At 42.5% G+C, this 12500-nt stretch overlaps 2 protein-coding genes across 2 annotated transcripts; both read right to left on the reverse strand.

Annotated features, from left to right (window-relative positions):
- Positions 1 to 1966: 1966 nt before the first annotated feature.
- Positions 1967 to 5585, reverse strand: LOC123169681 (protein FAR1-RELATED SEQUENCE 5). Its single transcript, XM_044587557.1, has 4 exons — positions 5087 to 5585; positions 2829 to 4980; positions 2654 to 2740; positions 1967 to 2560 (listed from the first exon to the last, which is right to left on the reverse strand). The coding sequence occupies exons 2-4, from the start codon at positions 4065 to 4067 to the stop codon at positions 2519 to 2521; spliced, it is 1368 nt and encodes a 455-aa protein (XP_044443492.1). The 5' UTR covers positions 4068 to 4980; positions 5087 to 5585; the 3' UTR covers positions 1967 to 2518.
- A 170-nt stretch (positions 5586 to 5755) lies between these two features.
- Positions 5756 to 12049, reverse strand: LOC123169679 (T-complex protein 1 subunit epsilon). Its single transcript, XM_044587556.1, has 9 exons — positions 11682 to 12049; positions 10833 to 11151; positions 9654 to 10002; positions 8907 to 9039; positions 8781 to 8833; positions 8312 to 8414; positions 6876 to 7042; positions 6676 to 6789; positions 5756 to 6224 (listed from the first exon to the last, which is right to left on the reverse strand). The coding sequence occupies exons 1-9, from the start codon at positions 11878 to 11880 to the stop codon at positions 6054 to 6056; spliced, it is 1608 nt and encodes a 535-aa protein (XP_044443491.1). The 5' UTR covers positions 11881 to 12049; the 3' UTR covers positions 5756 to 6053.
- Between the last annotated feature and the right edge of the window lie 451 nt (positions 12050 to 12500).

The following is a 12500-nucleotide window of genomic DNA, read 5'->3' on the forward strand; positions in this document are numbered from 1 at the left end:
CCTCTATGCATGGTTTGCTTAAGCATCGTCTCAATTTTAATCTTCTTCATACATTGTTCCTTTTGATTTTTGGATAAGTATGTTAGGCAACCAACATATTAAGATATAGGACCATTGTCTGATGAATCAATATTGTTGTATATGAAATAGAGGCAAAAGGGGTGGCCCAACTAGCTCATCAACAAAAAATCACATCAACAAATTACTCTGGCGGCATGCATGATAGCGCCCAAGTGCCTAGCCCTCACGGTAACCTAAAGTTTGGCCTCATCCTTAATAAGCTTTAGAATGTCGAATGGTGGCGTCGATTTCTTTCGAAACACTATGGCATTCCTCTCAATCCAAATGACCCAACACCCAAGCGACAAGCATGGTGAGGGTGGCCATTCCCTTACGGTGAGCTGTGTTGGGCCTTGACATGTTGGTACACCATTTCTTGACAAAGCGCTCGTTCGCCAACTGATCCATTGGCAGGTTCGCCAAACCAAGCCAATCCTTCACCATCCTTCACACTCGCAAAGTGAAACGGCATTTGTAGAAAAGGTGGGGGCCATCTCGTTGGCTCTCTTGCATAGCGTGCATAGCCCACAATCAGGCCATCCTGCCTTTGCAGTCGATCCGCCGTCCAATGCATATTTTGCAAGCTAGCTAGGTGAAGAACTTGACCTTGGTGGGGCTTCCAAACGGTCTTGTTCACGGTGGTCAACATGGAGCCCAGGAATTGTGGCTCATACACAGACATAGCAGAGTACTCACCGTTGGCCTCAAATTTCCACAAGATGTCATTCTCCGCGTCGGGGTGAAGATGGAAGTGCACTAGGCGGACCCAAAGGACCACAAACTCGGTAATGTGGCCCAAAGTGAGTTCCACAGAAGGTTTGATCTTACTCAACCAAGCATTGTCCCTCATGGCCTCATGCACAGTCCACTGCTTGCGCTTGCATGCCGCGAAGGTGAGAGGAGTGACTCAATATTTGTTGTTGCAATGGCAAGAAGGGATGGTAGAAGAGGTAGATGCAGATGAAGAACTTCTAGTGCTCAAGCATCTCAAACTAGAGCAATATTTTGGTTCGGACAATTGTAGCCTCTTGGATGCAATGTTGTGATGATGCTTTTGTTACATCATGTGATTAACTTCTTGTGATGATCTCTTTGTTAGTCATTTAAGAGCAATGTTGTTGTCCCTATATTGTTGAAGAGAGAGCACATGCACAATAAGTGATCTCTAGGAAACACGCATAATGATTATCTTCTACAGAAGTGCTCAATTCATCTTCATACATTGCGACACCAATGAACACAATAACGGTACACTGTTTCATTTCCCAACTAACACGCACATAGCAAAGTGTAATCCATAGCCAACTACCTCATGATAAGGCTAACTAGCTGAACGACTAGAATTCACACAAGCAACCTAAGTGCTTTCAACATCCAGCTCCATCTTCTCTACTTCTCTTTCAATAAAGCCTGCAATGTTGGGTTCTCCAACCATCCTTCCATGCCTCTAGTCACCTGCAACATCATCTACCATGCACTGCTGCTTGCCTCCTGCAAATGTGCTGACTGTCCCATGCTTTTGAACGGGTGTAGGATCAACTTCATTTGCGACCCAAAAAAATCTTTGTAGAGATGTCCCATTTCCAGAAGTCACAGCCACTGCCATGATTCTACTTAAGACAAATTTGCTAGCTTCAGAATCCCGAGCACAAAAACCAACAAAATCCAGAAATCTTTCAAGAATCCGTTTTTCAGTGTATGCCATGTATAATATTTTTTTAGAGGAAAGCAAATTGAAGACACCGTTCCTGGCACTTGATCGGTACAAAAACAAGTAACTTGGGGACGCGGCTCGTCTGCCGTGAAGAAGGCACGGCAGAACTGCCGTGGAGCATAATCTCAGCCATTCTTATCTCATCAAGCGCATCCAACGAACAGCAAAACAGCCCCGTCCACGTACGCACGCAGGGCGCGCGCCAAGTCTCTCTTCCCTTCTACTCTGTGAGTATTTCCGAGCAACAGAGCTAACGCAGAAAGGAAAAACAAAGCATAGTCGCCGTCCGGCGACGCTGCGGCCGTCCGGCGACGCCGTGGCTGTCCGACGACGCACTGCCGCCGCCGTCAGACTTGTCACCGTCTCGTCCCTCTCGACGGCAAGGGAGCAAAACTGACGACCTCAAGCAGAACGCCGGCCTAAAGTTCAGACTATGAGCAAGCCTGAAACACACACAAAGAGAACCAGGAAGTACAAAACAAAGCCACCTTGGCTGCTACTAAACGATCATCTCATTCCTTAATCAACACACAGTCAGAGATACAATTTTCAATCAAGAAACGTCAAAGTGTTGATGCAAATTTAGCACTGGAGCATCACAGAGTCACAGACGGATTACTACGCCATGTCCCAAAAGGCCAAATTGCAAATGCTTGTTTTAGAGGATTTCTAAATTTCTAAACACACAAATCCTGGAGCCACACCAAACACTTCTTAAAACTTCGTCTTAAAATCTTTGCATGATCAAAAGATATATTCGGCACCAATGTCTTCAATACTAGAAGCCTGCATTTTAAAGAACATTTGATATCTTAACACCAATGCATTATTGACTTTAGCAAAACTTGATATCTCAACACACTTGCACATGGAACATACCGTCAATAGATCGGTGAAGCTTCGGAACCCAGAACCTTGGGAATTATTATTCTGATTTTGTGTATTTGTGCTCCCACTTTCTTGTTGCTGGGAACCCAACATTTAAGTAAGTCTCTTGTTTCAGAAAACTTCAACATTCAAGTAAGTCTCTTGTTGCATATAATAAAGAACATACCTTAGTTAACTCTTGTGCTTTCACAACTTCAGCTAGTTCTTTCTTCTTCTTCCCCTTGTGGAATTTGTCAAGCCAACTTAATTTTCTCTTTTTTGTTTTCTTCCGAGGAGATTTTTTCTTTAGGCGCGCAGCGGCTAAATTTTCATTAGATTTTTCTGCTATTACTTGTGTATCACATCCCTTATCGGGGTTACTTTCATTTCCAAGTTGCAGCTTGGCAGCAATAACCTTACCAACACTATCGAGCGCATCATCTAGTAAAACACAACATTCTTCAGATCTAGACGCTGGAGTGGCCAAATTTACGAACTTGTGCGAGAGATATTTGTAGCGAAGAACAGCAGCCAACATTGGATTCTCAACAACATTTCGTCCACTTCTATCTTGAACAGTTCCAGACCGTGCTTCTCGAGTCCATCGCTTCAAAATATAATGCGCTGGTAGTAACTTAATGTTCATCAAATCAAGAATTCGGAGAGCATGCGCATATAATATCCCTATTCTCTCAAATTGTCCACAACTACAAAAAGTTGTTTGCTCCAATGGATTAGCAATGACTTTGCATTCCTTTTCAAAGGTTGGCGCTTCAAAAGGAGTACTAATAGTTACTGCAAATTCATACTCCACATTCAATTGTTTAGTGCAGGCTGCAATGGATCTCTCATATTCTTTTTGGAAACATTCGAATATGACCGGAGTGTAAACTTGGCTTGCTTGGACCAGCATGGGTGTTCTCATTTTGACCCTAGGTACTAGCTCCCTTGACTCATACTCCGAACTCAACTCAATGTCTCGTTTCCCTTGCACAACCCTTTCAAAATGCTTGAAAAAACGGATCACATCAAGATCTGATTTCAAATGGTGCTTGAGGTCATTGTTCAAACTTTCACTTAGTTGTGTACTTCGCATCCCCAAGGTGAATGCATCCTTCATATAACATACAACCCACTTCTCTTTTACCTTATAAATGCTATCAAACCAAGTTTGTTTCTCTACTTTAGTTCTCATGGTGTGAAAAGCTTCCTCAAAATTTTCCAGCTCTTCGTACTCGAACATGCAAGCACTAAAGTCTGCAAGAATATTTGATTCTTCCTTTTCCTTGTCCTCTTCATTTTCTTTGTCCTTGTCCTTGTCCTTGTCCTTGCGACAAGATAAATGTTTAACGGCATTTTGCATTATGTGAAAAGTGCATAGCCCATGTCGTGTTGCTGAAAACACACTCTCCACTGCATTTCCCATTGCAATGTCTTGATCGGTATATATGGTCTTGGGCTGCTTCTGATTGTGTATTGACAGAAAAGTTTCAAAAAGCCATCTAAAAGATTCAAATGTTTCATCGTACAGAAGACAAGCACCAAAAAAATAACAGTTTCTCTGAAATGATTGAACCCAACAAATACGCCAAACGGCTGATGCTCCTTGTTTGTTCCAAATGTGGTGTCAAAAGTTACAACGTCACCGAAATGAGCATAGTCAATTATCATTCTTGCATCAGCCCAGAATATATTTGTGATCTGTTCTTCACAATCATGTTGTATCTCATATTGAAATGATGGATTTTCTCGGATTTTATCCTGGAAATATTTCAAGATACTTCCTGCTTCACCATATTTTAGTTCCCTTTGGCGCTTAGTACGCAAGTAATTTTTGTGATCCCGTTGAATGTAGCCAAGGATGGATGATCCGCCAACTCGCCGGCAAGCTGATTCATGTGCAGCTTTTGGTCCAATACCCGAATCATCGGCAATTTCAATCTCAAACGCTTGAATTTCAGTTATCTTCCGCTGTGAGGGCATGAGGTGGCATGTTTCTTGCAACTGCAACATGTGATTGTGTTCAAGAACAAGATCAAAAACTTCGTAATTTACCATTTTCCCGATCTATTGTGAGACCCATACGAGCTTGGCAACCAGTCCTAATTTCTGCTCGAGGTTGCTTAATATGCTTATCTCTTTTGTCTTTTCCTCGACGACCCTCTTTACGACACACAAATCTGCATGAAGTAATTGTTCCGTCAAATTTGCTCGGATTTGAGTACCTTTTCCTAACACCAAACCCAACTCTGCCACCATAATGCTCCCAAAAAATCCAAGCCTCATCCAAACTGCTAAACTTCATGCCAATTTGTGGTATCCAGCTTGGTACATCATTTCTGTAAAATAGCCAACACCAGACAATGGTTAGGAGATTGGACACAATTGTTTCGTCTAAAACATAAAGAGGATTATGTTGCTGTTGTTGCAATGCTTCTCACTTACCCAATTGAAGCAGAGGTCTGGTTTTCCTCGTTGATTTGTTGGTTCTCCATGCTACAGAAGCTCACTTGGGTGGATTGCACAAAATCAGCAGCGATTAAACAGACTTCAGAGTGATGTAGAAAAGATAAGAAGATGAGGGTGAAGGTGGACTGTGGCCGACGGCAAACAAGATCGTGAATTGTGTTTTACCTTCAAGAATATGGAGAGCGCGAGGGTTAATGGAGGGAGGCAGCGGCGTTCGAATGCCGTCAGCCACGGCAGCCCGCCGTCTTCCGAGTTGATCGCCGTTTGTAACGACGACCCGCCGTCTTCAGCGATGATCGCCGGCGGCCACGGCGGCGCGCCAGTGGATGATCGTCTTCGTCTCTCCGCGCCCAGCCGAGAACCTGGCTTTTGGCGCCAGAATACGAGCCGGCGGCTGCTTTTTGACGCTGCCGGCGGCTGCTTTTTGGCGCCAGCGAAAGAAAGGAAGGAGAGATTTGGCACGCGCCCTGCGTGCGTACGTGGATAGGGCTGTTTTGCTGTTCGTTGGATGCGCTTGATGAGATAAGAACGGCTGAGATTATGCTACTGCCGTGCCTTCTTCACGGCAGACGAGCCGCGTCCGTAACTTGGTACACATCATATGTCTGACCCACACCAACTTTACCTGAGATACTTTAGACAAAGTGAACAAAAAAATGAAACAATTACGATAAAGCAGACAAATTAGTGGTCCAAAACCATAGCATTAAGCATCCGAACAACACAACGAAGGGCTAAAACTGGTATCGACAGGATATGTGCTACTGTCTCAAGCTCTACAAAGTGTGAACTCACGTCACAAAACTAGATAGCTCGTCAATCAAAACAAGTGACCACTCCATGTAAGAATTCTAGGAGCAAATCCAAATCAACCCATATAAAATATGCTGACTAATGGAGTGCATGCCACTTAGCACAGTCGATTCCGTTCTTGAAGGCGTCATCAATACTCAGAAGGCGTTATGACATCATCAATCTTGAGGATCATCTTGACCACCTGTGTTGCCAGCAAGATCTGCTGCTGCTTGCCGATCAGAGTCTCGAAAACATTCTGCTCTTTCATGTCATTGGTACCAACATCATTGCAATCGATGCCACAGCGGGAATTGTTCTCCTAGAAATATGTTCAGAAATGAAATGTTACCCTCAGTTCAGAAGGAATGACATAACAATACTCCCTCTGTAAACTAATATAGATTTTATATTAGTTTACAGAGGGTGTGGTAGATATAAGCTCAAAAACACTGGTGACTGGCAGTGACATGCCAAGAAGGTCAGCGCTGGTTTCTGGAACCCTTACATCGTACACTACATAATGTGACTTGAGATGATGGTACAACGTGTACAGCATCAAGCACACTCAATGCCAGGTGGGGAAGGACTAAGGACTAAGCACAGGCACTAGCCAAAAGTAACTTCTGAAATAAACTCTATCACAAGACAAATAAAAACACATGCGGCTAATTAGTAGGAGTATAACAGAAGGAGGATTTTTAACATGAGAAGAACAGGCTGACAACCGACATTATAAAGTGATGTCAAAATCAACAGAGAAAACAGAATACCTTGACATGTTGGGATTTTACGACGGTGAGAGTATCAATAGGCGGCAAACCACTGTTTTCAGCTAAAGCTAGTGGAATGGCATCCAAAGCATCAGCAAATGCCCTGATTGCATACTGAAAGTACAAAGAAGCACAATTAGAAGAAAACATAATACATATATGGCTTTCTTTTGTAGTACCAGTTCCGAAACCCCAATTACCTGCTCGACTCCAGGATGACGATCTGCTGCAGCATCAACAGCAATTGAGCAAGATATTTCTGCTGAGCCACCACCATACACAATTGAGTTGTTGATGATCAGATTCCTTGCCACACATAGAGCATCATGAATACTTCGCTTGGTCTCTTCAATCATCATTTTGTTGCCTGTGCAATGCCAGAATATACCAATCAGAAGATACCCGTATAAATTATTAGCTTAGATATGACTGAAATGTATACTACCCCTGTATTGGTTTATTGGTCCCCTTAGTATTTTGTGCCAAATTTTGAACATTGATTTAATTAGCAAAATATGAATGCATGTCACAAAAAATAGTATCATTGGAAACTATGTTCAAATACGAATCAAACAATATAAATTTTGGTGACATGCATTAACATTTTGTCAGTTAAATCTATGGTCAAATTTAGGCACAAAATACAAAGAGGACCAATAAACCAGGATGGAGGTAGTACTAACTAAGACTGGAAAACAGCAGTTAGGCTTGGTGTTTCTCAGATATTTTGAGGACTTCAATCTTACAATCCTAAAAAAGTAACAGCACACAACTAAATAGTACAGATGATTTTAATGTTATGATATGACTATTACCGATTTAACAGCCTAGGTTATGTTCAGATTGTGACCAAAGTGTACCTTCCCAATTTTTCGGTCATCACAAAAGAAGCATTGGCTTTTTGTTTGGATGGATACCAACTGTTTGGCATGCAAATGTTCATTTACCAACTGTTCACTTTCTAGCTAATCTGTTGGCAAGCAAAACCTCAACCAAAATTTTGGCTAGCAACTTCTTGACAGGGCAACCATGGGCACAAACCAAACATGCCCTTATTAAGCCCCAGAACTACATAACCAGTGAGCTCCAAACTGGCAAGGAGTTATATTAAACCCTACAGTGGTTTTGAGGGTGGTACTGAATATATAGCTCAATGATTTGGATTAGTTGCCAACAGACTCCGACATCACCCAGATCAACATTTGAGGGCCTATTGGACGACTTTGGATAGTTCATGGCATAAATTAGAAATTTTGCAGTTCACTGGTGTCATTTTATAAGCCGTCTTGAGGTATGGCAAGTACGATAAAATACTATCACGATTAAAAACAGTTGGCATTTCTTCAGTTCTAGTGACCACAAGAATTATTTCTCATGTATTACAATTAACAGTTGGTACGATCTAATATGGAGTCAACATGCATTAAAATTTTCTTCTAAAACCATTGCTTTGAAAATTCAAAGTACAAATACTGCCAATTGTTATATAACAATATCCATGCTATCCAGTATGAACTGCAAAGTGTGTCTCGAACAGATTCGAGGTTGGTGGGATAATGCCTCCATGGCCCAACAAAGCACTGAGCATACATGTGTCAATATGAAGAAAAGAAAAAACATATACATCAGAACATACCACCGCGGATGAAAATAGTTACAGCTTTGGAATTGGCACACTTCTCGATGTAAAGCATCCGATCTTTTGTCGTTCCAAATGACTTTTCTCTGACTAATCCAGCCTATTTAAGCAGCACAAGCAAACAAACATAAATCTTATGTTTTACAAAGCAAATTAAGATGGCAACCAAGCATGTGCCATTCAAAGTTCAAACAATACATCCTCTGTTTTCTCTAATATAACTGCTGTTCCGAAGTGCAAGGCATTCACATGGTGTTTTCAAGAAACTGACTAAACAACCAACTCAGCTACCAAGAATAGCATGATGGTTGAATTAGGGTTGGAGATAAATCATTCAGCATATCAAACAGTGGTGAATGGCCGCCCTCAGAAACCCACACATGGTTACATTCACTCTCTGTTGAACCCTCACAACAAATGCATGCATATTACTTGTTCGAAAAAAGATAGACAGATCAGGTTATACCTTCCCAAGCTTTTCGGTAGTCAACTCTTGGAACCTTGGAACGATCCTCCCTCCTGCAGTCAGTTCTCAAATGTTATGTACTGCCATAAAATATAATTTAGAATCACAAGAAGAGAGGTAGGTTACCTGTCGCAATGGCAATTAATTCTAATTCAACACCACCAACCCATCTAACAGCCGGCAGCTCCCTTTGCATGAGTAAATGATTGGCTTCATCATCAAACCCCCATTGACAAATAACTAGGGTTGCACCAACATCCTATAAAATGTACATAGTTACGCGATTATGTTTTGAGCAAATCACACACTGAACATAAAAAACAGATTGATGTGCATACACTTTGTACAGCATAACATAAGTAACATAAATGTTAATAAGGGAAGGTAGGAAGTGTTTTTTGCAGCCTAAGGGTATTAACAATAATGTATCCTACATATATCTAAGAGAGTCATCCCCACTAACTTATTTATAACACATGCAAGCATGCCACACCACCATACAATTATAGACGGGATAAGGCTGACCTCAACATGCAACCATGCATGGGAAAAGATCTACCACAACATGCAACTATGCATGGGAAATTATTTTTTGTTCTATTATTCTACTTATATTCAATAAATATTTTACAACTATACATAATCAAATACAGTAAGTCGTATGTATTTTAAATTTTGGTTCACATCTTATCAATCAAAATATTTATATTCCACACAATCAAATCTCATTAAAATTAATATATTGCAACCAATTCCCACAGCAACACGTGAGGTACCATTTAGTTATTGTAAAAGAGCACACATCACAAACCAAGAATACAAAAACAAGCTACTCCACAATATATAAACAGTTTGTCCTTTATACGCGTTTACCTTGCATTTCTGAACCATGTCATCGAAGTATTTCTGCTCTTGCCCACGGAGTGTCTGGAATTTCTCTACAGTGTCAATGTCAACCTTATGCTTTGTCTTAGGCTTCGGGGGCTCAAATGGGCAGGTCAGAATGGCAATGTGAGCATCCTCAATTCTCTTTGGCATTTGGGGGTGGCTCATATCTTTGTCAACAATGATTCCTTGTACTAGCTCAGTATCCTCGAGCTTCCCACCAACCTTACCTTCAACCTTAATCAAGTCCAAATTTACATCCTTCCTTTCCAAATCAGCAACCGCAAGGACTGCTTTGACAGCAATCTCAGCTAGAGACCGCTTCCAACGGCTAACACTGTAGAATCAGAATAATTGGACGGGTCAGAAAGGTTGTAATAACCTATGTAAAATGTACCCATACAGAAATACTCCATCCATTACACATTTGCACTATATCATCAGCCCGCCATGCACACAGACCAACGCTAACACTAAGAAAGAGTTAGCAAAAAATGAGTCAGATGATTATGCAAAGACATACCACAATGGCATGTGACAACCACTTAACATCTAGTAAGGCAATAAAGCAAGGCTAGAGTGTGGAAGTATTGCATCCACGCTTTTCATTTCCTCAATTGGAAGTTATTTGAAATACATTTCACTTGGGGTCAAGGACGGTTATACTAAAATGGAAGGGATACTTCCAACTTCTAAGGCTGTAACAAATAGTCTTTCTGCTATACCAGAATATTTCTTTCATGTAATGTCGATTCTAGAAGTACAACTGCGGAATTGGTATTATTGTACAAAATGAGCTCAAGAGACAACAAGATAAGACAGTAACATCTGCAATTAAAATGACACCAGAAATTCTCCAAAACTGTAGGCAAGTATACTGTCCTTAAATTGTGTTCTCGCAAAACAAAGGGAACAAAACTGGCAACATGTTCCCCTGACAGCCTGCCTGTTGCAGACAAATGTGAAGCCCAATTCAAGCCAAAATAATACTCCCTCCATCCCGAATTAGTTGTCTTAGATTTGTCCAGATGCGGATGTATCTAGACACGTTTTAGTGTTAGGTACATCCATATCTAGACAAATCTAAGACAACCAATTTGGGACGGAGGTAATATCTTATAACTCAGTTCTAAAGCAGCTGACTGATTAAGCACGATATGTACTCACATCTTTGAGGACAAAGTTGTCATGCAGGTTTGCACCAAAGGCTCTATGTCTGTAGCACTGAACTCATATTTCGTGGAGATGCTTTCAAGGTGATCAACAGCTATCCTCGACGCCATCTCATAACCTTCGGCAATCCTTATTGGGTGAATACCACGTTCCAGCAGCTTCTCAGCCTGCTCCAGGAGCGACCCAGCCAGGACCACAACCCCGGTGGTACCATCTCCAATGTCATAGTCTTGACTGCGGGACAACTCCACCATGAGCTTCGCAATCTGGTTGTCAACATCCATCAGCTCCAGGATCGTCGCCCCATCGTTGGCTGAAAATCCATGTGGAAAGAAGGTCAGTAAACAAAACATGAGACAAATCAATTAAGTACGTAAGCACAACAAATGAAGTGCTAAAAACACAACCGGATCTCCAGATTCGCATAGGATGGGGGCACCTCGCCTCACTTCAGCATAACATTTGCAGCAGTAAAACTAAGAGCACGCTCATACCGACTAGATAGAGATAGCTACAGAAATGGCAACCTAGCATTTCCACGATACACAGTATTCCCATCCGAGCAGAAACGTGACGAAACCAACAAACTAGCCCTACAAATCGTACCATATCCTTCCCCAAGCAACAACATAACAGCACGAAAGCAAGGGGCATCCCACAAACAGCTAGATCTCACTGTCATAAGACTCACTGTGACACCTAAGAGAAACCCTGATCCTCAAAGCACTGCCCTGCCACCGACGCCGAAGATCCAGTGGCACGCGAAAACTTCCGGATCTCGTACCAGGCTAACCGGAACGACCAGACCTAAAACCTGGAGAAAGCGAGAGGGAGCGGGATTACTGATGGTGACGTCGCCGTCGGGGGATTGGAGCATCTTGTCCATGCCCTTGGGCCCGAGGGACGTGCGGAGGATGCGCGCGACGGACTTGCCGGCGGCGATGTTGGCCTTCTGCGCGTCGAGCCCCTGCAGGCGCGACTTCTTCTCCTGCTCCCGGAGGATGATGAAGGGCCGGCCGTACTCGTCGAAGGCGAGCGCCATGGCGGCCGGAGCGCTGGCGCTGCCCCTCCCAGGTGCTTCCGGAAGGGCGGATCGGACGAGGACGAGGAGGGGTGCTGTGGTGGGAGGGAATGAGGCGGCGGTATGTTTCTGGGGGGAGGGAGGAGGCGCCGCGGGGGCGAGGGTTTGTGGTGCTTTCTTCTTCGTGCTCCCACTTGAGAACTTCTGGCGGCTTCACTCAGGCAAAACCCTGGCTGTGGTTTGGGCCGGGATGAGCACATGGGCCTGGCCATTATCATGATGTCTAGGGTTTCTGGTAAGCCCAAATATTGGCCCATGTTCAATTAAAGCACAATCGCGCACCCTGCCCAAACAGCGCGCGGCTACATTGGGCCGGTCCATTTAGGGTACTCCCACTGGTTTTGAAAAGGTCCTAGAACCTTCCTGCACCATTTTTTCTTTGTTTTCTTTTTCTGTCGTTTTTCTCTTTGTTTTGGATTTTAACTTTTTTGTAATCAATGTTTTCCTTTTTTCCCTTTTTATATTTCTTATATACTTATAATTCCTGAATATTTCTTGATATTTTATAAATAATTCTGAAAAAATGAGATATTTTTGGGATATTCTATGAGTTTAGAACACCTTCTAAAATCTCATTTTTT

Source organism: Triticum aestivum, chromosome 7D (assembly GCF_018294505.1).
Source record: "Triticum aestivum cultivar Chinese Spring chromosome 7D, IWGSC CS RefSeq v2.1, whole genome shotgun sequence".
Taxonomy (NCBI): Eukaryota; Viridiplantae; Streptophyta; class Magnoliopsida; order Poales; family Poaceae; genus Triticum; species Triticum aestivum.